The following is a 25,164-nucleotide window of genomic DNA, read 5'->3' on the forward strand; positions in this document are numbered from 1 at the left end:
AAACTAAAAAAGAACAGTAACTAAAATATTTAAAAAAAATAGCAGGAATGAAATATATGAAATAGAAGAAATATCTGTTGCAAAGCAAAAACAAAGAAACAAATTTAAATAAGAATTCAAAATAAAAAAAATAAAAATAAAAAAATATAGAAATTAAATTAAAACAAAGAAAATAAATAAAAAAATGGATAAAAAAATAAACTACATCAAAACCAATAAAATAAATATTTACAAAAAAAAAAACAAAAATAAAAATTTAATTAAAAAGTCATTAAGTAAGAACTAAATTTAGAAATAAATAAATAAAAAATAAAATATGCAAAAATCACTGAAACGCATTTAAAAATATAAAAATTGAAAACATAATTAATTTATATAAAAAAAGTATCTATAACAAAAATTATGCACCGTAAAGGATATTTGCATGTATATTATACACTACTCACACACTATGTATTATGTAAGCATGTAGCGGTTCATATGGTTTGCATGCTTGTGTTGTTTTTGTATGTTTTACGCCTGCTTTTACACACTTCTTCGCTGGTATATGTTTGTTTTTCATATATTTTCTTCATATTTCACATATGTACATATGTACTTATGACCACGTGTTACAATAAATTCTATTTTGTTCGCAAATTTGCTTCAAAAACACGACACAGTTAAAATTGTTCACTTTTTGTTTTTGTTTTGCTTCGTTTATCCTAATGCGTCGTCTGCATGCCACTATTTGCTATGTACTCGTATGTATAGGTATATGTACGTTAATAAATTTAAATACATTCACTTCTTACTTAGTATATAATATTGTATATTATATATTAATGCATTTTTTCTTTATTTTTGCTGTTGTATTTGTTCTATTTAAATATTAATAAATTTATATTTTAACTAAAAAATACATTCAAAATTTAATTGCAATTTTTTTGTTGCTTTTTTTGCAATAAATATATATGTATATATATTTTTTTTTGTTTTTGTTTTTTGCTTTATTATAAGTATATCCACATTTACTCGCCTTTTTTTATTTTGTAATCTCTAACTGCTTTTTTATTTGTATGTATGCGTGTAAATTGTCTGCTACATACATATAGTTTATGTGCTGAACACCAGTTTTGACCGCTTAAACGGTTTATTCGCCAGTTCGGTGCAGGCCGTTCCACGCTTCCACGCCGCTGCTTCGAGAATTGGTATAATTGCGGGTCCACACGCGGCTATCCACATCATCCATGTTTCTCAGCAGTTGTTGTTGTGCTTCTAAATACTTCATGCTTTTCTTAAAAGTGCCTGCTGCACCGTTGCCTCCGCTTCCTCTTGCTTAACGGTTTTTATTATGTTTCTTTTTAAGATATTCCCTAATTATCGCTCACTTTAAAGTGAGTTTGTTTGAGCTGATTGGCGATGCTATTCATGTATTTGTGATTTGTTTTTCATTTTGTTGTTTTTTTATTTTTAATGAGATTATTCTTGTTCTTGTCTTGCTGCTGATTTGCCGATATTGCTGCTGAACAGTTGTTGCGGTTCGCTTGAACTTCGTCGGTTATTTAAATTTCAACTTTTTGAGGTTAGAAACGAAATATTTTAAATCAGTTTTAAAGCACTTTCTCTTGGCCTGTTTTTTTGTATTTTTTTCATTTCTCAGACATATTAAAATATCGAATTTTCCTTTCTTCAGATAAGAATATTTTTCATTTGTCAAAAAGCCCCTCTGGTATTCATTAGCGAAAATACTACAGTTGGAAATACTATATGAAAACAATATGCTCCATTTATAGACATGTGTGCCCGAAGGGGCCACCAGTGGTGACTCGAAAAAGTGACGCAAAATTTTGAAGGCTTCATTTCAAACAAAAAAAAAAAATGGTTTCAAAATCATTCTTGAACCACGCCACGTATATGTTGTAATCATAGCTGCCTTATATGTTATATGCTTTACAAAGACCTGCTTTGGTTTCGCTTGTCTCAGAACTTTGCGCAAAAATAAAAATTTTCCAACTTTTACTAGCTCCATAAAGCAGCCAGGAACCATTTTTGAAGTTAATTGTTTTAATGCAACAAATATTAAAAGCTAATAAAATTTTTTCGAACCTAACCTAAAAATTCCATTACGCCAATCTTACGCCCACAACTCGCCCAAAGCGCTTACATCTCAAATCAGCTCTACCACCTTCATAAGAGTATGTATAAGTCAGTTTAAGTTTGATTTTATTGTATTTTTATGTTTCTTTTTTTTATCATACTTGGCTTAAGGTTTACTATAATAAAACGAACAAACAGTTTTGATTGGTTTACATAAAAATTACAATACAATTTCACACTTATAGTTTTCACTTCACTTCTCTTCTTATGCATATGTATTTGTATTTTTTTGTTTTTGTATTTTTTTTTTTTGCTTTTGTATATAATAATATACTGATTTGTATTTGTTCTGTTTAAATTCTTTTCAGTTTTACAATATACTATGTGTACATATGTATATATGCATGCTTTGTTACATTTACAGTTATGATTTGCCACTTCAAGCGCTGCCGCCAAGCTCGCTGCGTTTTTAATTTCTCTAATAAATTTTGTTTTTTAATTTTTTTTAATAAAAATTTCACATTCACTTTTTTTGTTAAGGAATAATACTAAAAATACCGCAGCTTCTGGTATATTTACGTGTTTAAAATAAAATTCAAATCAAATACGCTGCAACTTATATGCTTGAACATGCTTGAGCATGCTTGAATATGCTGAAACATGTTTGAACATGCGAGAACATGTTTGAGCGTGCTTGAACATGCTTGAACATCTTCAAACATACTTGAACATGTTTGAATATGCTTGAACAAGTTTGAGAATGCTTGAACATGCTTGAGCAAGCTTGAACATGCTTGAATATGTTTGAATATGCTTGCGCATGCTTTAACATGTTTGCTTAAACAAGCTGGATCATGTTTGCACATGCTTGAACATACTTCAGTATGCTTGAATGTTTACTTTCTGCTGAAGTTATGCGCATTTTACTCCGTTTTTGCAACTCGCAGCGTTAATTCCAATTAATAATATATTTTTTTTTTTAATTTTTTTGTGGTACTTCTCTTATTGATTACGTTGTCGAACTCAGTGGTGCATGCATATGTATATGTGTGTGTGCAGCTGATTATCAATAATTCATAAATTTTACACTTAGTTGCACTTGCACATGCACTCAACATTCTTTTATGCTCTTACACTTGCAATTTTGCTTTTCCTTTTTGACATTTTTTTCTTTCATGACTTTTTTCTATTCTTAATTTGTTCTGTTGCCTTTACAAGCTGCTCTCTAATGCAAAATCTGCGCTTTTCTTGCGCGCTGACGCATTTTTGCACGCGTGCATGTGTATGTGTGTGTGTAAATCTGCTCGCCCTTACTTTACTTTGCTTAAAGTAGGGTGTTTTTTTCTTAAGCCTAATTCAATTAATTTAAAATAAAATTCCATTTCGTCTATAATTAAATATTCAATATTAATAATTTATGTGTAATTAAACTTTAATTAATAACATTTAGCAGCAAGGACATGAATTTGCCATAATGCAAGTTGTTTATTTGTTTGTATATATGTCGCCATACGCGCGCATTTGCATAGTTTTAGGCGCCTATTTTCAATTGTCACTTCCTTCAGTTGCATTTTGTCCGTTATTTATTTTGTTTGTTTAGGTTTTGTTCTGCATGTTTTTTAAAACGAAACACAGCTCTCTAAAATATTTATCGCATTTACGGCATATTTCTCTCTTCTGCTTTAAGTTTTACTTTCACTTATGTATGTATGTATATATCTTCTGCTATGCCTAGTAAAAAATCATAAATTTTCTTTAATGTAATATTTAAATTTATTATTATTTTGTTTTTAATTTTAATTTTAGTTTTTTCGCAATTTGCTGTTTGATCAGCGTTTGCTCTTTAACATCTCTGCTCTTTAACAATACCGTGAATACTCACTCCTCTCAATTCAGCGCATACATGTAATACATATTATAATTAATATTATTTTAAATTTTGAAATTGTTTTTGTTTTTCTTTCTCTTATTGTGCTTACATAAAATATTACAGCATAACTATATTAATATAATTTGTTTTTGTTTCTGATGTGGTTGTTGTTTTCTGTAATAGATTTAACACCAAAATTTCGGTTAGTTGCTGCTATTGTTGTTGTTGTTGATTCTAGTTTTCTAGTGGTTGTCATGTACATTTGCATGTGAGCAGTTGCGAAATGTTGGTGGATGGGGGAGAAGTTGGTTGGGGGGTTTTTCCGAATTTTCTTGTCTGTGCCATTTTTTTCTATGGTTTTTTCTATTGATTTATAGCTAACGCGTACAATTTGCTCAAAAAAATATCTAATCTATATATGTATATGTAGTACACTTGTATATGTATGTGTGTTAAGTGTTAAAGTTGTATCATTAATAATAAAAGTAATAATTAATAAAGGGTGTAGCAATAATTTTCGCTGAATAAAACTACAAATGTAAAAAAAAGTGTAATAGTGACGCACATATATGTATAAGCATATATACATATGTATATGAAATATAGATTCATCCGCCAGTGCTTGCGGTTGTAGAGAATTGGTTCTTTGTTGTTGTTGTTGTACAGAGTTCCCGTAGTTGGGGCTGATCATTAAATGAGTACACTACAAATTTTGTTGTTGTTGCTATTGCTACTGCTGCCGTTGCTATTTAGAATAGTATAGTTGTTGTTGTAGATATGTAGTGATCCTTGTTGATTACTTGTTTGTTGTTGCTGTTCTTCTTGTGTTCCTTATTACTTGTTGTTGTTGCTATTGTTTGTTGATTTTTTTGTTTGCGATTTTTTCTATGTGGTCGTTTTGTGGTGAGCTTTCTGCGCCACGCCTATTGTAGTCGCCTATTTTACATTTCTGCACCTATTGCTTCCTCTTCCTCTGTCTATTGTTTGTTATGTTATTGTTGTTGTTGCTTCACTTCTATGCCTTTACTTATGCGCGATGCAGCTGATTACACTTTGCACATGCATCTGCATGCATTTATGTGTATAAAGTAGTTGTGTTGTTGTAGTTGCTGTTGTTGTGGCTTAGATGTTCGACTTGGAGAAGCTGACGCGCAAGTGATTCGATTCGGAGAGCTGGTGATTGTGCATTTTGATGAGCGCTAAGACGGCTTCTTCCACCGACGAGAGCTGCAGGAGCGCCATTTTGCGGTCCTTACTGTAAAAGTGAGCAGAAGAAAAAGAAAGAAATTATTAATTAAAGTTTTTCAAGAAATTGGAGTAATTAAAAAAATAAAATGAAAATTGAAAGAAATATTATTTAAAAAACAAAATAAATCATAATAAAAACAAAAAAAATTATAAATCAAAAATTTATAAAAATAAGTTTGAAATTTTAATTTGAGTTAAGGGTTAAATTCAGCCACAAAAATGATCTTTAGAAAGATATTTGATTTTCCGATCTAAAAATATACATTAGGGTGGGTAAAAAAAAATTCTTTCTTTTCGTACTCCGAAAAATTGTTTGATAGACACCTCTAAAAAGGGCTCTCCAAGTATGAGCTCTTGGTTGTAAAGTTTTCTACAGAATTGTCTCTACGGTGTTTCCGTAAACATAACTGTTTTAAAGATATTAATGATTGAATAGTGACTATTTCAAGGTAATTTTTTTTTTAACTTCATAAATTAACGAAAAAATCATTTTTAATTGCAAATCTTTCTTAATCTCTGGATTAAGTCAAGCGTTGACGAGGTATTCGTAGTCAAAAAAGAAAAATTAAACTTAAAAAAATATATAAAAAAAATAAATAATAAATAAAAAGTTAAAATAAAAAATACAATAAATGAAAAAAAATTAATTTTGGAAACTAAAAAACATAATAAATATAAAAAATCATTAAAAAAAATAATATGTAAACTTAAAAAAATAATTTAAAAAAAATATTTTAAAAAATAAAAATAAACAATGTATAAAAAATTTTATAATATTATAAAAAAATTAATATGTAAACTTAAAAAAAAAAAAAAAATTATTTGAAAAATAATAAAAAAAACAATATATAAAAAATTTTATAATTAAGAAAATAAAAAAATTAATATGTAATTATGTAATTTCAATAACATGTAAACTTACGGGAAAAACTTGAATGCTTTAACTTCGAAATTGTTGGAGGTGAATGCTTCCTTGATATCTTCCTCAGTGCACGATGATCTGTACGAAATAGAAGAGAGCACAAAAAAGCAATTAATAAAAAAATTAAAATTTTCTCAAAGTGCTTCATAAGTATATATAACATTTGCATATGCATGTATGTATGTATGTGTCTGTATTTGTGCCTGCGTGCACCTTCCTGCAATTTCGCAGCAATTTTCCTAGCTACTGCACAATCCTTGCCACGCACCAGCACCTCTCTCGGCGCTCTTGCCGAATTGCAAATTGCTTCTTTACTTAGCCATCTGCGCCATCGACAATCTTTTCAATTTCACGCTACCAGCTACTTGAGCTTTGAGCAGCGCGTTCCAGCTTTCGAGCCGGTAAGCGCACTTGAAAGTAACCATCTATATACATATGTACATTCCCTTACCGCCTTGGCGCGCGCTTCCCCGGCTGGTGGCCAACAATCAGCCACTTGTGTGCGCTTCCACCGTTTACCCTTTAAGCTGCACCCATTGTATTTGGTGTTGAGGCGCCGCTGCGTCGAGTGAGCCACGTTTAAATTTAGCCGTCGCTTGTTATTTTTGCGTCATGATAGTTTTTGTTGTTGTCCCTAGACACACAGCAGGTGAGTAGAAATTTAATAATTTTAATGGCAGGCGGCACCCGGCAGACGCAGCGGCCTCCCTACCGGGTGCTATGATACCGGCGTGATGACCATCCGAGCACAGCGACGGTGTTGCATGAGAAGGTGTCGAAGCTTAAATTTACGAAAACAGCCAATTTGCTTGAAGGAAGGTGCGAAGATAGCGGTAGAAGGGCTAGAAGGCGGAGGAGATTTTGCTTGTTTAACCGTTGAACCTCTTCGACGTGTGCTTTCAACAACAGGAGCTAATGAAATAATACTAAAATTATGTTTATTGGCTGAAGATGCGCTGTGACGCATGAGCGCATGGCTGATGGCTTTGATGGGCGTGTTGTTGCGCCATTCGTGTGCAGTCAACGGGCGCACTATAACGGTAATTGTAATTGCGGGAAACTGTTTGCGCTGCTCCTCGGTGGTTCTACGGATATAATACAATAGCAACAGCTTTTGTGTGCGGTATGAAAGCTACAGCTCTTGCTGTTGCTAGAAAATTTCTGTTTCAGGAATTTAAGCTGACATTTTTTTATCTTTAATATGTTGTTATTCGCATAAATGTATATGTATAAGTTTAGCTAAGTATTAGACCGCGCTAGATGCTATCAGAATAATGAATTATGTCCTGAAAGCTTAAAAGCTCTGAGCAACTCCTTCAAAGCACTCTAGAAATGAACTTTATCTGTACATGGATGACCATCGTTAATAAAAAGCGTATCTTCACATTTTCATTTTTAACGTAAAACCCATCTTTTGGTAGTTAAACTCTCAATGTACGACTACAGTCAAAATTCTATATATTCTTCCTATAGAATCTATCCTTGACAAAGCTTGTTTTCTAAACTTTGATATAAACTTAGAAAACGTTTTCAGTTCTATACATAAAAAGCTTCAATTTCCTGGATCGAAAAGGTATACACGTAGCTCTATTAATAATGGCTTGAGTGTGCCCTTCAGCCGGTAGAAAACCGCAAAAGCTCATGAATTGACCAAATCAGGGATGTGCGCCGGTGTACCGAGGGAAAGGGATGCCTACACTAGCGACTTTGATAGTCCGTTGATCTTTGACAACCGTCTTTGTGGCATGTTGTTGTTGTAGCGGCCAAAAAACATTCCTGAAGTATTTTTGAGGAATGAGGCTGAGTTAACAGTCCTTGACCAGATAAAAATCTCGGTCCGTTCCGGTTTCTTAGACCCGACTGTCGGGCGCAAGGTCTTTAAGGTATCGTGTCATTTGATATTAGTTGTGCTAGTGAAAAATATCCAAGAGTTTACACAAGAATAATGGCGGTCAATCGTTTCATTATGGAACGTAATAGGAAAGCTAAGTACTGCCGGCGGTCATGGTGATGATTGGACGACAATTACTGGCGGTTTTTATTTGGTATAGTGAATTTGACAAAAGAGGAAAAGTTTCAAGAAATTCTAATGGAAGTTGAACATAGTTTCTTTCTTGGAAAAATATTTTTTTTTTGGTTCGGTAAAATGACTTTCTTCAATATAGTATGCCTTTGGCTTCGCGGCTTTTTCAGTGCCTTTCTTCTGAGGTTTATAAAATAATAATTTTTTTAAGTTGTCAAACGTTCAATGACCTTAAAGTCCTCAAATTTCAGCACACAAATTATGAAGCGATTAGGTTTGATAGCTTTTATCACACATACATACATCTATACTTTCTAATTTCGTTTTTTTGGACTAAAATGTCTTTTCTACAAATATAAAAAGCAATTTCGAGTTTGTACTTACGGAATGTTACTTAAATGCAATGTGGCCGATGGTGGATAAATGTTTTGATAATTTTTGCTGCCCGGTTTCTTGAATCGATGCAATGGATTTTGTGAGTAGTCGCGTGTGAGGCCGGCATCCGGTTGTCCTTCCTTCGGCAGCTGCACAGCCTGATGTTTACTAGCCATAACACGTATCGCCTTACCCCACAAGCGCAATTTGTCAAGGTGACTCATAGCTGCAAGATAGTTGAAAGAGAGTCAAATTCGTGAATACATGCATACATGTGCAAATATATATATATTATACATATTTATAAATATTCCATATAAAATAGCAAAGGTACACTTTCGTAGGGTTATGTGGTGCAAATTTGGCTAACAAATATTATGCGGGCTGAAGACGTAGGAGATAAATGACCTTACAAATGCCAGGCATGTGCCAATAAATATCAGTTCGATGGAACTGTTTATGTTTGTCGTAAAATATGTATGTTTGTGTAGGCATAAACTTGCTGCTGGGGAAAATGTTTGCGCCGTTAAAGCAACTTTGCACGTTTCGAACTTATTTATTGGTCACCGGTTTCAGTTGCAAATTGTGCACATTTTTTCTGGCGAAATATAAAGTCTTAGCGATAAATGTAACTGTCACCATATACAGGTGTTGGTTTAGAGAAGAAAGAGAAGAGGATATGGTGAGGTGTTTTGAAAAAAATGGGCGCTTTAGCTCGACTATTGAATTGAAATGGAAAAAGTTGTTAACTTTTGGTTATAAATTTATTCATATTCATGTATTTACAATATATGTGCTCTATTCACATACATTGATGGCTGAGGCCTTAATATAACAGTAAAGTGGTTAGTAGAACAATGCATGAAATATGCAGTTAAAGTGCCGCTGAGTTTAGTGACCCGTGGCAAGCACAGTGTTTCATATAATTATATATATATATATATATATATATATATATATATGTACATATATACTGATGTCATTCTGCATTCTGTTTTCCTTCAACTGACTAAGAAACCCTTTCTTGTGAAATGTGGCAACAAGCTGAATGTATCAAGCCCAATATGCAACTTCATCTTATGCCATTGCGCCTGCGGTCATAATAGGCAACCAACCGCCTTTTTTTGAATGAACTGACAGATGTACTAGTAAAAAGGCAAATGTCAGAAACTATGGCAGCGGCATACAGTTGTATGCAATGATACATTGTATAATAAAATAGTATATCGATACCGTAATTTAGTAAAATAATAGCATGTGGCAAGCTGAGAAAACCATCGAGTGAAAATTTCTCCGCAAGAGTATGTTTTTTCTTTGCAAGCAGATGCTTTTAGGCGAAATAACGGTGATGTTTATTTTAAATAAATTTTTTTTTGTACAAATTTAAATATTTTTCGTGCCACAAATATAATTGAAACTGATATTTTTCTAAGCAGCTAATAAATCTGATTCGGATGTCTGTAAATTGTGCAGTTAAAGCATCAAAAGGCGAAACTGTCAATGTCAAATGCACAATGCGCCTAAAAGTGTGCAGAATTATTGCTAAAATCTTAATTACTGAGTTATAGTCAATGTCAAATGCACAATGCGTCTAAAAGTTTGCTAAAATATTTCTAAAATCTTAATTACTTTGTTGTAGTTAGTTTTTTGTAGAAAGTTGCGGTATTTTATGCCGTTATAACATTGATATTAATATATTTAGGAATATTTTATTTTATTTCTAAATAGTATGCATACTTTTAGGCAAGTGATAAATATAAAATATTTAAATTTAATTTTTATACTATTTTCGGTAATAGCATTTGCAACTATCTATGCAACTAAAAAAAATATCTAAACGAGGAAAGATATTAGTTTATATTCCCTACAGTTAGTGAGTTATCAGCCGTGATTAGAAATTTATAAACTTTTTTTCCATAATATTGAAATTCATATGTTTTTCAACAGTCATAAAGAAGAAGAATAAAGTGGGCCGATTTTGCCCATCTTCGAACTTAACCTTCTTATGGAGCCAAGAAATACGTGTACCAAGTTTCATCATAATATCTCAATTTTTACTCAAGTTACAGCTTGCACGGACGGACGGACGGACGGACAGACGGACGGACAGACAAACATCCGGATTTCAACTCCACTCGTCACCCTGATCACTTTGGTATATATAACCCTATATCTGACTCTTTTAGTTTTAGGACTTACAAGCAACCGTTATGTAAACAAAACTATAATACTCTCCTTAGCAACTTTGCTGCGAGAGTATAAAAATAAAAATAATGCTTCTAAAAAAAATTTAATGTACATTAGTAATTCATGAGTCATTTCGAAAAATTTTGGCTCCTTTCATTCCTTAGCATAGCCTCAGGAGCACCTCTGAAAAATAACGTCTAGCTGTGAGTAAGACTTCTCTACTTAAATTTATCTCAAAACCAAAAAGCGAACAAAAAAAATGTTATAAAACAAAATTGTATAGATGAATACAGGAATTTATCGAAGGACTAACAATAGTTTTGACAATATGGCGTCTTTCAAACCAAAAAGTATTGTTTTTTAAATTAACAATGAACATTACAAAATTAAAATTCAGCGTGGTTTAAAAATCTAAATTATTTAAAAACATCATACCTCTTTCATCAGGGGTTCAACTTTACATTTTCGAAAAAATTTCGAAGGAAAGAAAAGTTTTAAGTTCATGAGTCCAGCCGTTTCGGAGAAAGGATTTCTCTGCTCTCAGCATTTCGAAAGAAAAACACGTTTTGGGACTCGACTAACATATTTGCTGGAGCAACTTGAAAATTTCGGAGAATGTCTTTTTACAAAAAACCATCCGGAAATTATAATAAAATTCCCCAGGTGTTAGAGGGATTCCAAGAGAGCTGTTCGAATGATGTAGGTGAATATTTTGTGTACGAAACTCGGTTTTGCTTGACTCGTTCCGATAAAGAGGATTTTTTTTTTTTTTCAAAAAGAGTGCCGCAAACAGGTCTCTTTGGACACGTGCGTATTCCGATTCCACATTCATGAAGAGCATTATTACTGCCATTGAAACATGGGTTAATGAGTTTTACAGGAAAACAAGTCAACAATTATCGGAATGGGCTCGTTTGCAGTCGATCGAAGAGATAAAACAAAATTCGCTAAAAGAGCTGAAGGCCAACCCAAAAATTGCTAATGAAAAGCGTTTCCGAGGACTGGAAAAATCGTTGGCATAAGCGTAGTACATCTGGTGGAACTACTTTGAAGGCGACAAAATAAATATTGATGATTAAGGGAATATTTTGCGTTTTATTTACAAATTTCGGGTACTTTTTTGCCACAATGTATTTTTAAATATATGAAAATTTTATACATAAACCAAAAAAATTTGAATTTTTTAAATTCCGGAGTGGATATAACCTTTTAAATGAACTGCAACCAACTTCACTTTGAGTCCCTGAACTGAGGAAGCTGCACAACCCATCACACAATTATCATAAATATTTATGAGAGCCATTCGCAGCAGAAATAACAAGTTTTAATCTGCCTAATCCATACTTAGCTATGCAACGGTGATATTATATAACATATATAATGTTATATAAAATCGCATATGTAAGTATTTTGTATTTCGATGAGATTGCATATCGAAAATTAATATTAATAACACGCTTTCTTTGCATACGAAATGGCTGTTGACGAAAATTGCTTGACCCCCACCTTCTTGCAACTCTCGCAAATACTTTTCGGCAATAATCAAAGATGCCATCGTAACAATGAAGCTTTGCGACCAGTATTTCGCTGCTATTGTTGTTGTTGTTCGACAATGAACCTTTGTATTGAAAGCACACTTCGCCAATAAGTTCAAATGGATATGTTAAGGAAAATATCGTGAAAATAAACATATCGCAGACAAATGTGCGAGCGCAAATTAATTTGCACACATACACATGTACACGCATGACAGTGCATAAAAAATTCACTTACACGCTCGCTTGCACTTATTTATCGCACCTTCCAGGTTGAATTGCTGGTGTGCAGTTCCCTAGAGACGCACCAAAGTAGAGAAAAGTAGAAGGAAAAAGGATAGCGGGCCGCCATCAAATGGAATGTGTGAGCTGGAGGCGTATTAACGTTGCATATGTGTGTCTGTGCCAAGGTAACAATTACAAAAACAACTAGCTGTGAGTTGTAGTGGAAGACACAGCGTTGTCTTGACAGTGGCAGATGCCAAAGAACATCGACGTTGGAGACGCGACGCTGCCGATTGCTGTGCCTCTGACTGTCAAAATATTAATGGGACCCATATAGACTACTAATGTGCCACCAGGGCAGGAAAATCATTTCGCACACTACTAAAGTGCGAACACACACACACACACATATCCAGACTCGCGAATTTATTTGAGTATGTACTGTAAGTGAGCTGTCGGAATGGGCTTTCATTTGCTCACATATGCTCATAAAATATTTACAAATTCATTCGTTACTTTGCTCGACACTTCCGCAGCGCCGAGTGGACGTAGTTCGTACAGCGCTTTGCATTAAAATGGAGAAAATACGTACAATTGTATACAGTTGTATGGAAGAAAGCCTCAATGGCGCGCTCGCAAAATTCGACAGAACGAAGGTATTTGATACAAGTAATTTTAGTAAGACCTGCAAAAATTGAAAATCTTGTGTTAAGGTCTCTAATCTAGTAAAAATATTCAAAATATAAAATCTTCTACAAAACTATATACCTTATCAGCAGCGTTGACAATAATAACTACGGCGTCCAAATCGAACTTTAAACCCCGAAGTCTCACAGGCTTGCTAGTACATATGAACAGCTTCAATGCCAGTGGCATATTTCCTTTTGGGTTCTACTTAAAACTCGGGGACTGACCGGAATAATTTGTCTTGTGTCCGTGCTCGTAGTTGAAGCCGTAACAATGCCTGAAGCTGGACAATTGCAGGCTGAGCACAAAATTGTATTTTACATGCATAAAATAAACATTATTTCCCTTCTTTCACTGCCACCTTGCTCAAAGTGAGTTAACAACTTAAGTTTGCTGTCGTTGGACAGTCATTGCTGCTGCAAGAAAGCCTCGCCTCTGTAGTTAAGTATGCCTGTAAGCAGAACTTGGTCATGTAATGCGAGCTGCAAATGAAGCAAATGCCGCTGACAAAGTGGAAAATGTGCAGGAAATTACTTATTTAAACAATTGCAGACAAAGTTTCATTTACATACATACATTTTTAAGCACATATGTTTACATAAATATGTTTATATACATCCTATGTTAATAAAAAGGACTTTAAGCGAGTAATGAAGGGTTAATCGATTTTATTCTTGCATTTATTGTAATTAAGCACATGTTTCGAGCGATTTCAGGAAGAGAAGAGTGCTACGAAGATGAAAGTGCTCAGCAGTCCTCTATGGAAGCTCTTGATATGGTAGAGTGTAAAAAGACGAATGAATGAAAAAATCGTCACCATATTCAAACACACTTGGCCAAGCAATTTGGAAAAAGCATTTTTCTGATACAACTCTTGTGATTAGTATTTTATTCAGTTATCAAATGACAACTATGTTATAAGCTAAATTGTCATTTTACAACTTCGCAGTGAAAAAGAGCTCATGGCTAACGAAATCAGCTCATTTACTGATACTTTGTTTAAAGGAGAAAAGAAATTTTTGATCTCAAAACCGAAAAACATAAATATAATAGCTATCTTTCATAAACAATAAGAAAATTTTTTGCAATATTTATTCAAGATGCAACATTATAAAATATTTGAGGCACTTAAGCCCTGCTGAAAATATGTTTAATAAAATATACTGATATAAATCTCTTCTAAGTCACGGACAGACGGACGCCTAATCTGCTATATATGTCTCAGTTTTGTCATGATTGAGGCTGCCGCTTTGCTGATAGCTTTCCAGTTCTCAGTGATCAGTGAGTGTCGTCAAATTTTCCCCCATAAAACTATTAACGAGTGTAGTTTTAAGTTTTTCTCTTGTACTTAAAAAGCGGGGAAATAAAGGATGCCTACTCAGAGTCTACAAAGCACTCTGAACACTTCGGACAATTCCGACTAAAGTCGTGCTAGAATCTGTATAGCTAGCTTCTAAAGCACCCATGTCCACATAGTATTTGGGTTAAGTAGAAATCCTGGTCCTTATGTAGTCTGCCGATCCATGAATGGATGTCTGGTATCAGTCTGTGGGTCCACCGTTCTTTGAGTGAGGTTTGCCACCGCTGCTGCCATATTGTTAGTTAAGCTGTTGGCTCTCTCTTCTCTTTTGCAGCTATAGATTATGATAACTTGTATACCAGCACCTTCTAGGTTGTAGGACTGCTCGTATTCATCACCCTGGATGTCAGTGGGTATATGAAGCATAGTAAAGAAGTTGTTACTGCGGTACGAGAAATTACTTACATATTTCGGCAACTAACGGCTGGTAATTTGATATGAAATAAAGCCGAAATTCGTGCCCTTATTCATAAGTGTGGCCTTATTGTTTCTAATACCGGCTTTCCACAATATTTATATGTGCATTTTATAATAAGTTCAGTTAAAAAATATTATTTGCACTTAAATGAAGTTTTGAAAAATAAATTATTAAAATATAGAGAATTACATTATCCATTGAATTCAGTATTAGGTTTACCGCGAAATTTGTAACAACAAGTAGAACGCGTCCGACGCGTCGGAGACTCTATAAAGTCCATAAATGATCAGCGTGACGAGCTGAGTCGAGACTGACTATGAAAAACTTTTTTATGTGACACAATATCGTAATGAAATTCGATACCTATTATTTTTCAAGACAAACCTATAATTTCCGAACAAATGGGTCAGATTGGACCACTATAGGATATAGTTGCCATACAAACAGATCGTTCAAGATCTAGTCGTAGTATGAACAATTCTTTCATTTGACAAGATATTGACACAAAATCTAGTATATGTTATTGTCTAATGTTACCCTACAATCTCCGAAAATATGGTTCGGATCGGACCACTATAGAATATAGCTGTCATACAAATTGGTCGCTAAAAATCAAGTGCTTATATGGAAAGCATTTTCACTTGACAAGATATCGTCTCAAAATTTGGTATATATTACTGTCCGAAGTAACGCTACAATCTCCAAAAAAATTGTACAGATCGGACCGCTAAATGCTATAGCTGCCATACAAATTGACCGATCAAAATCAAGTTCAAGGCCAAAAAAAGCCTTTCGCAAACCTTTTGAGGGCTCAGATCTTATAAAATTAAGAAAACACCTAAAATTCACGCATAAAAATTTGTTTAAATCTTTCATACATTTTTGCTTTATTTTATATTGTGCCACTCACTACGCTGCTGGCCACTTTTATAGACCTCATGTAATACACACACGTACATATATCTTTATATAATATACCTAAGAGCATTGGAAGATTAATTTTACGCTTTTATATATTACGAGCGTGTATATAAACCCATAAGATCTATTATTGCCCGTGTGTATGTGTGAAAGTGTTGCCGTTATACCGTTAGCTTGCCATTGTGACGTTGTAATCATTTTGGGGAATTTGTGTGCAAGTTTTATTAATAAATTATTGCAAATATTTTATAACAATTACAATTACAGTGCAAATAGCCTTTGGCTAGCGGCAAAATGTGTGGAGCTTTTGCTGTAATTGACTTTACACTTATTTACAATTACACGCTAGTGCGCCTTAAAATATGTTAAAATTAATTATAAGCACTTTGCAATGAATGCGCAGTGTTTGCCAAGGACGTTGCTTGTATGTAAGCGCTATTTGTATAGACATACATACATACATATATATGTGTATCTGTATACTTTTTGTGTGTTTGCACACATGAGGGACGCCACTTTTAAATAGTTGCCATTGTATGTGTGCGGTCAGGGCTTAAACAAATCTCCAAAGTGCTTTACCGTTAAATTTGTTTGCCGTTAGTCGTTCAATGTGTCGGTGTATTGTTTAATTTGTAAATGCTCGCACATGCGTGCGTGTGTGTGTGTGTGTGTGTGGGTGGCGTGTATTTAAAACGAATGCACGCACATGTGCTCTTTGTTCGCCATGTAATATTTACATTTTAATCTCCCCGAAGCGTGCAATGCATATATATAAATATACTTTTATTGGAGTTTATATGCACACACACATATGTACATGTGTGCGTATTAATACGTAGAATATATTTAATACACTCGCTCTTGCATGCGCAAAATACGAATTCGACATGCACTTAAAGTGTCAAAATATATGTAAATATGTATGTGTGTGTTTGTGTTTTTCAACTCATTTGACATGTAAACTTTTTCACTTTGACATTTCCAATTGCCAGTCGGCATAAACGCTTCCTTTTGCTTTACTAAAATATTCCATTTCCACAATGATTTTTCTTATTTTCCTGTGAAAATTTTTTAAATAGTTGTTTTTGTTGTAGCTGCAGCTAGGACGCAGCTGCTTTTGGCTGCCCAAAACTCATTGAATTCTTTATATTCTAATTACTGCACACACATAAAGTTAATTACTACAACAACACGCCTGCATTGCCATGCGCTTGTGTGGGTGCTTCGTTGTGTGTAAGTGTGGCAAGTATGTGTGGGTGCGCTCGCAAGCAAAAAAAATGTCAAAAAGGTCGGAATGAGCAAAAAGTGCAGGCTACGGTCCAACTTTTCCACTTCAATTTGTAAGTTTAATCTCAGCTGGGCGTCGTTGCAATATTTCACTTTGCTGAATTTTTGCCGAATTCCTTTGTGGCCTGCAAGCACGAGGCAGGCAGCCGGCTAGCTTACCGTTATAGTATATAGAATTATGTATTAACTTGTGTAATTCATAAGTGATGATCACACTCACACTCACATATACATATGTGCATAGCTGTGCGCACTCATACATAATCATGCGCAGTTAAGTGCCACAAGTTGTGGCAAACTATGCAAAACTTTTCATACTGTTCATTTATGCAACATTAATCATGACGAAATTTGGCTTTTCATGTGGCTGGGATTTTTAAGCACACACACACACACGCAAGTGTCTATGTATCTTCAGCTAACATGCAAAACAGCGTATCATCAAAAAAAAAGAATCAAAAAATCGCTACCTGTCATAATAACCAATATAAAATCATTTTATAAACAAAACTCAAATTTTTTCAATATGAGTGTATGATATCCAATATATAACGGTTTTATAACCAAACAGAAAATCGCTATCTGATAAATTAACCAATAGAATAACCAATATATAACCTTTTTATAACCAAACCTTAAAATTTGTTCAACATCAGTGCATGATAACCAATATATAACCGTTTATAAGTTATTATATCTGATATAATAACCAATACATAACCATTTTATAGCGAAAACTATTTTTTTCAATATCAGAGCATGATAACCAATATATAACCGCTTTATAACCAAAATTCGTATTTTGTTTCAATGTGAGCGCTTTCTACTATCTTTATCCTACCCTTGAAAACTTATGAAAAGTGATGTTACGTTATTTTGTATTTTAGGTGACTATACATATGTATATACATACATATCTACTAGTATGGGAGAGTTTAGTATGCTCTTACTTCACCTTCAAGCATTATGCGTACTCACCCCTTTACGACAACTAAAGTAAGTGGCAAGCGCACTTAAAGCTCGCTCTTCTTCTTTAAAGAAAATATTTTCATGAAAATTAACTGTAATTTTCATAGCCGCCGCTTCTTTATACCTTCAACAGTTAGCACAGGTATTGTATTAAAATTGTAATTGTAATTGAAAGCTTAATAATCATTCGCAATTTCACTTTGCCAAACATTATAAACTTATTAACATTAATTACAGTTATATTTGCAATTCAATTCGCGTTGGCTTGCGTCAATACGCTTGCAACGGCGCGCAATACCCGCGCGTATTCGGCATGCCAAGCGAAAAGTATGCGCTCCGCGTCTGTCTGTCGCTCGCTCTGCTGGCTCTTGCCGCTATTCTTTCTGGCTGCCATTTGATTATCTATTTGTCTGTCTGTCTGCGCGCTAGTCTGTTTGTGTGTGCGTGTGTTTGGCAGCCTACCGACCCGCCATTTGTATGCACCCCGCCGTGTGGAGCGCGTGGCACGCTCGCTCGTTTGTCTATGGATGCGCAGCGAACGTGTTGGCCTGACAGCCGTTAAATACACCGTTTGCCCCATTAAATATGCAACATTATTTGCACAATTTCACTGGCAGCCGCTGAGCTTTTGAGCTTCTGTTGGCGAAGTGTCGCTGCTGTTGCCGCCCCCGTGCCGGCGCTGCTGTTGACAATTGAGTTGGTGCGCGTTCACACGATCGCATGTCGTGGTAATATTTGTGCGCCGTCATACATGTGTGTGTGTGTTTGTGTATCGACAGCCCAGTAGGGAATACACAGCGGCAGCAAGTTTAATTATCCTGATAACGAATTTAGTAATTCACAAGCGCATTTGAAAGTTCGTGTTGCGGTTGCAGGTGAAAATTGAATGCGTATACAAAATGTTAAAGACACTTGCAATATTTGTTGAAAGTTATACACATATCAACATATAAATACATGTACGTATAGAAAATAAATACAGCATCAATAAGTCATTACAAGCCTTTCTACGGAGACTCAGAAAAGTTTTTTTGATGTTTTTTTGAACTCAAAAATAAGTAATAATAATCATAAAAAAAATTAATAAAGTACAATAATAAGAATTATTATAAAAAAAAATGAAATAAATTTAAAAAAATGAAATAAATTATAAAAAAATAATATCGAAATAAAAATTATAAAAATAAATTACTTAAGTACCCAAATAAAGTACTGCAATTAGACACGCTTTACTGCGAAACACTTTACTTCATGGCGTTGCCACCTGACATAAATTAATTAAGAATACTTGAGAAAAAATAACAAATTGAAACACTGCAATAATAACGCTCAAAAATTGATTTTTTAGTGAAAAGTTGAAAAGAGTTGCCACTTTGTTTTAAATTTTATAACAAAAAAAAATTGATAATAAATTTTTTTTTTAAAGTCACTGCAATAAAACCGCCCAAAAATAGGATTTTGAGCAAAAAGTTGAAAAGGAGTTGCCACCTTGTTTAAAATTTTATGATAAAAATAAATTCGAAAGTCACTGCATTGAAACCGCTCAAGTATATATTTTAAGCTAAAAGTTGGAAAGAGTTGCCATCTTGTTTCAAATTTTATAATTCAAATAAATTTGAAAGTAAGTCACTGCAACAAAAACGCTTAAAAATTGGATTCTAAGCGAAAAGTTAGAAGGTGTTGCCACCTTGTTTAGAATTTTAAAAAAGAAACAAATTTGAAAATGTCGCAATATCGCTCATAAAGTGGATTTTTGACGAAAAGTTGAAAAGAGTTGCCACCTTGTTTAAAATTTAAAATAGATATAGAACGAGTCTAATTTATTTAAAAAATATATATTTTAGATCAGTCTACTCTAATATCGCTGTCAATTAATTTGTGGTAATTCACTTTTTTTTTGTTCTTCAAGTAGGGGGAAGCATTAAAACCGGAAAAACAAACCGCTAAACCTATCCTACTCCCAACTCCAGACTCTCGCACGGAACCACCTGGTTAAGTATTACTACGGGAGATTCAAAAGAAACGTCGGGTATATATGTATGTATATATGTATATGACGAACGTGGTGAACTGAGTTGATTTAGGCATGACCGGCTGCCTGTCTGTGTATACGCCAACCACTTCCTCAGTTTTTGAGTTCTCGATCGGAAACTTTGCAAACGTGCTTTCCTTCGCAAGGAGCTCCTCGCTCATTGGAATCGGCGATATCGGTATACATATAGCTGACATACAAACTGACCGATGAAAATAAACTTCTTGTTTGGAAAACTTTTTTATTTTACCGGATATCTTCACAAAATTTGGCACAGGATATTGTTCAAAGTTAAGCTAAAATCTCCAGCCATTTTGATCGGCCGACTATAGCATAGTATTGTCATATATATGAAAAAGTCAAGCTAAAGATCTGTCTTTACCCTCTTATGCTGTAAGAAATGCACCTGAGAAGGGTATTCTAGTTCGTCACAGTCGAAGTTAATGTTGCTTCAGTTTTGTTGTTTTTTACTCAGACCTTTTGAATAATGCTATTTATAAAATTAAAGGAAAGTTTTTTATATTATACTCTTCAAAGAAGAAAATTGAAAAATAATCTAGATAATTTAAATCTACCCATAGATTCTAATAAAGGGATATGCACCCAGTAGCTGCTTGCATGTGGTAAGAGTACTCAGCGCTACTAAACCTTTCAAGGATATTCCGAGTATAATTGGAAAAAAATCCTAATTAGTCTTGCGCTTAATCTAAATAAATACGCCCGCAATCGCCGCAAATTAGTAAGCATATAAGTAGTAGAGCGCACTCAGAGCAAGTGTAATAGCCGGTGACCCCAACAGCTAGTGCTGCAAGCAACAGGAAGGCTAACCAAGCGAGCAATCAACTAACCGAGAGGCGGACAAGCCAATGCCAGCAGCAGCCACAGCGCACCACACCGACGGCACCAAAACGCCGGAAACGACAAGTGACAGCGCCGGCCCAACACTCGACCGACCGGCCAACAACAACAAGAACAGAGCGTCCGACTAACGGCAAGTGGCCAAAATGCAGCACAATAGTCGGAGGCGCTGACACGAAAAAGAGCAACCAGCACTTACAGCAAACAAGCATGAGTCAAGCCTGCGTATGTGTGTGTGTGTGTGTGTGGGTGCGAGGGCGTTGCTTGTTTTGGTGACCAGCCAACGGAAAATTTCATGCATTTTAGATTAGGCGAAAATGTAATTTTAAAACGCGAGCGATTAATGTTCAACGCAAATACACTTACACTCTAACACACACATACACACACATGTTGAGTGCAGTGTTGCATGAGTGCAGTGCCGGCAACAAAAACATGTGACGACAACAAAGTGTTAGCAATGAACAGAAACAATGGCCACTGTGTAATGCCACAAAATGCTGTTGGCTGCGGCGAGCTACAAGTATGCATGCGCATGCGTATATGTGTGTGTCTGTGTGGAATAAACACAAAACCGCTGTGCAAACAACAAAATTGACTGTTATTAGTCGTAAAAGGAAAATAGAGCAATGTTGCACGAACGCGTGCCACATGTGTGCCGTGAACGGCGTTGCCAGACTCAAACTAAATGCAAAATAATATATTTTTTGGCAAAAAAGTACAAGTTATTAAAATGTGTTTAAAAAATTGTATTTAAGTTCATTATTTCAGGAAAAAAGTCTTCACGCAATAATTTTTGGTTACCGAAAATCTTTGCCTAGTTGCTTTAGCCACCAGTAAATAGTATATTCTTAATATCTGGCCACACTAGGCATGCCATCAGCGCCGTTAGTAAGTGCATTAGTATACAAAAGCATTAGGTGGCGGCTTGCATTCGCGCCTTGCGTTGTGGGCAAATGTTAAACCAACCATTGAGGCGAGTTGACTGAACGAGAAATTGAGATTGGCGGCGGTTAAGCGGTGGCACAGACCTTAAGTAGCACACCAACACATTTCATGTGCCTATGTACTCGCGTATTTGAACTTTAATGGACTTTATGCATCCTCACAATATCCGTATATATTCTTTACTGCTAAGAAAGCGTCAAGGTTAAAATACTTTCCTCAGTAGACTCAGTGGCTTAAAGGACGGTGAAAAGAAACTCAAAACCAGGTGGAAGGGTTTCCAAAGCACACTTAAAATTAAGGAATACCCCTAGTGTGAAATTAAAAAAAAATAATTTTGATAAGTTATATATTCAAAAGTAACGTATCAAAATCTTATATCGATATCTCAAAAAATTTTTGAGTTACAGTCCTCTAAAGTGTAACCGCTCACCATCAGTTCATTTTTAAACCAGAATTTCTCAAAACTAAATTCAAATTTGTTGCATTGATCATTAGTTCCCCCCACACAATGTCCTACCTATTTTGATCTAAACAAATATCGAATTTTGTCCCAAAAAGAATAAAATTTTGTAAAAATTCAACTTTTTTTTATTTAAAACGCTATAACTTTGAACATTTTTGATGGTAGGTCATTGAATGTTTTACGTATATAGTTAAATAGTTGATCTGGTAAGGTTAGATGATAGATAAAACAAAAACTGTCTTTTCCTTTCTGTATAGTTTTTGCTTGGTGCCCTGTCGAAGATGGAAGAAGGAACAGCATTCTCCGTATTTTTTGCTGTTTTACTATTCCAATAGCAGAGCTACTGTACAGGCCTTGAGCTTGCAGACAGTGAGCTCAAAACTTGTCAAGGCATGCATGACGTCGCTAGCGGTTGCATCAAGCTGCTTCCATATAAAAATTGTCTGGCTGTCTGGCCACGGCGGCATCATCGGAAATTGTATAACCGTTGAGCTTGCAAGAAAAGGCAACTTTACCCAAATTTCATCCGGATGGGAACGAGCAGAGATTCCCCTGCCTACCCGGACGGTGGATCTATGACCAGTACTTGTGGGATTGCGAAAGCTTTCTATCCCAGAGTGGAACATAAAAGGTCCATTGAACTGCTAGGCCTTAGCAAGGCTCACATCGTTGCAATGTTAGGCGTTATGACTGTCCGCAACTCATGCAGTGAGGCTGAAGATTTTGGAGGACGCTACATGTTAAAGTTGCAATAGAGAAGATGAGGTGTAAACATTCAGACAGCTTCTGCTCCATTGCTCAACTTTCGCCAGGCTAAAGCTCCGATAAATTTGTGGGAGGCCCTTGGTCTTTTTTTATAATACCTAGGAGTTCTGAGGATATTGATATCATCGGCCTCAACACCCGCGCACACCACCAACAATGTCAGCCTGGAAATTTTACGCAGGATTGCTCTTGCCAACAGGTGCTACTTCGGACTGAGTAGGCAATTGAAAAGTAAAGTCCTCTCTCGACGAACAAAAGCTAAACTCTATAAGTCGCTCATAATTCCCGTCCTCCTATATGGTGCAGAGGCTTGGGCGATGACAACAACCGATGAGTCGACGTTACGAGTTTTCTAGAGAAAAATTCTGAGAAAGATTTATGGTCCTTTGCGCATTGGCCACGGCGAATATCGCATTCGATGGAACGATGAGCTGTACGAGGATACACGACATAGTTCAGCGAATTAAAAGACAGCGGCTACGCTGGCTAGGTCATGTTGTCCGGATGGATGAAAACACTCCAGCTCTGAAAGTATTCGACGGGCACCCGCCGTGGGGAAGCAGAGGAAGAGGAAGACCTCCACTCCGTTGGAAGGACCAAGTGGAGAAGGACCTGACTTCGCTTGGAATATCCAATTGGCGCCACGTAGCGAAAAGAAGAAACGACTGGCTCGCAGTTGTTAACTCGGCTATAATCGCGTAAGCGGTGTCTACGCCAATTTAGAAGAAGAAGGAATTCTGAGCATCAACGCGGACAAAAGTCTATAGCAGTCCAAGTGGGATTATTCGTGGATTTACGAGAAATTTGCCAATTTACCTAACCTAACCTACTATTTTACTAACAAAAGGTCGAAAAATAGGTGATGTGTACAGAGAAGATTTGTTGATTGGTTTGCAAATGTTTGTATATCGAACTGAAACAGTCCAAAGTCGCAAATTTACTCTCATCTGTTTTTCAATGTGTTTTTTTTGGGATTTACGAGATATGATTTATTGCTTCGTACAAGTGAATTCTGGTGCGGACAATTTTTTTGTGAGTTAGTTGTTATATAACAAGTGAAACTATGAAAGCTCCAATGAAACATGACTTTGTGAGACATCTTCATCTGGTTTTATTTTAAGGATTTTGAGTATTTAAAATACCGCCATTAATTATATACATACAATATCTCTTCTCTAGCTATATCTCCTTTTTATAATTTTTTCTCCTTTCGCTCGTGCACAAAGCTCATCGATATATTTACTTTTATAATACTGCATTTAATCTGTTTTGGGAAAATTACAGAGCGAAATGTATGCGGAGGCAAAAAGCTGCCCGAGTTAATTAATAGGAAAACGAGCTGCTATTTTTTATGCAATAATTGGCAACTTATAAAAAATATCAATAAGACCATGTAGAGCAGGGTTTACTTTGGCGTATTTTGCTAAAAGTTTTGGTTATTTTCTAACCGTTGGTATTAGAGTTTGGCTTACAAATATACCCGCCAAAGCAATAATGCCACGAGTGTTATAACATTGTGACTAAAAATACCCAGAAAATCTTAGTAAACCGCAAAATTATTAATTATTCATCAATATCTATTATGTCGCCTTCAAAGTTGTCTGGTAAATACGTTGATTGTTTGATGGTATTCATTGCATTTTTGGCTTTAAATTTAATCGTGGCGCTATGCGATGGTGCATTTATCATCGTGGCCATTCCGGCTGTTTTTAACGGAACGCAAACGTCTCAATACGGCCAAATAGAACTTCTTATTGAACGTCTGTTCCTTCGGAACAAATTCATGACGCACCAAAAAATGAATATCGAATCAAACAGGGAACATCATCTTGATTGTTGAGCAGTTTAGGCTTAGTTTTTTTGGTTTTTGCTCGTTTTTTCACTCCATTCCGATGATTGTTGACTTTTTTACATGTCAAATTCATAAACTCTTGTCCCACAGGCAGTTATGTTCTCTCCATGAGTGTGGGATCGGAATACGCACGATCAACG

At 35.1% G+C, this 25,164-nt stretch overlaps 1 protein-coding gene across 6 annotated transcripts in view; it reads right to left on the reverse strand.

Moving 5' to 3' along the window:
• Nucleotides 1-2,978: 2,978 nt before the first annotated feature.
• The window catches only part of LOC120766250 (polypyrimidine tract-binding protein 1), a 420,921-nt gene continuing 398,735 nt past the window's right edge, over nt 2,979-25,164 (reverse strand). For 5 of the 6 annotated variants that reach the window (XM_040091635.1, XM_040091634.1, XM_040091637.1 and 2 more), the window contains 3 exons: nt 8,527-8,743; nt 6,120-6,197; nt 2,979-5,204 (listed from right to left, as the gene is read on the reverse strand). In XM_040091635.1, coding sequence (XP_039947569.1) covers nt 5,072-5,204; nt 6,120-6,197; nt 8,527-8,743 — 428 coding nt within the window. In that variant the 3' untranslated portion in view covers nt 2,979-5,071. The remainder of the gene's footprint in view (nt 5,205-6,119; nt 6,198-8,526; nt 8,744-25,164) is intronic. The other variant, XM_040091633.1, reaches the window with a different exon arrangement.

The sequence above is a fragment of the Bactrocera tryoni genome, chromosome 1 (genome assembly GCF_016617805.1).
Source record: "Bactrocera tryoni isolate S06 chromosome 1, CSIRO_BtryS06_freeze2, whole genome shotgun sequence".
Classification (NCBI taxonomy): Eukaryota; Metazoa; Arthropoda; class Insecta; order Diptera; family Tephritidae; genus Bactrocera; species Bactrocera tryoni.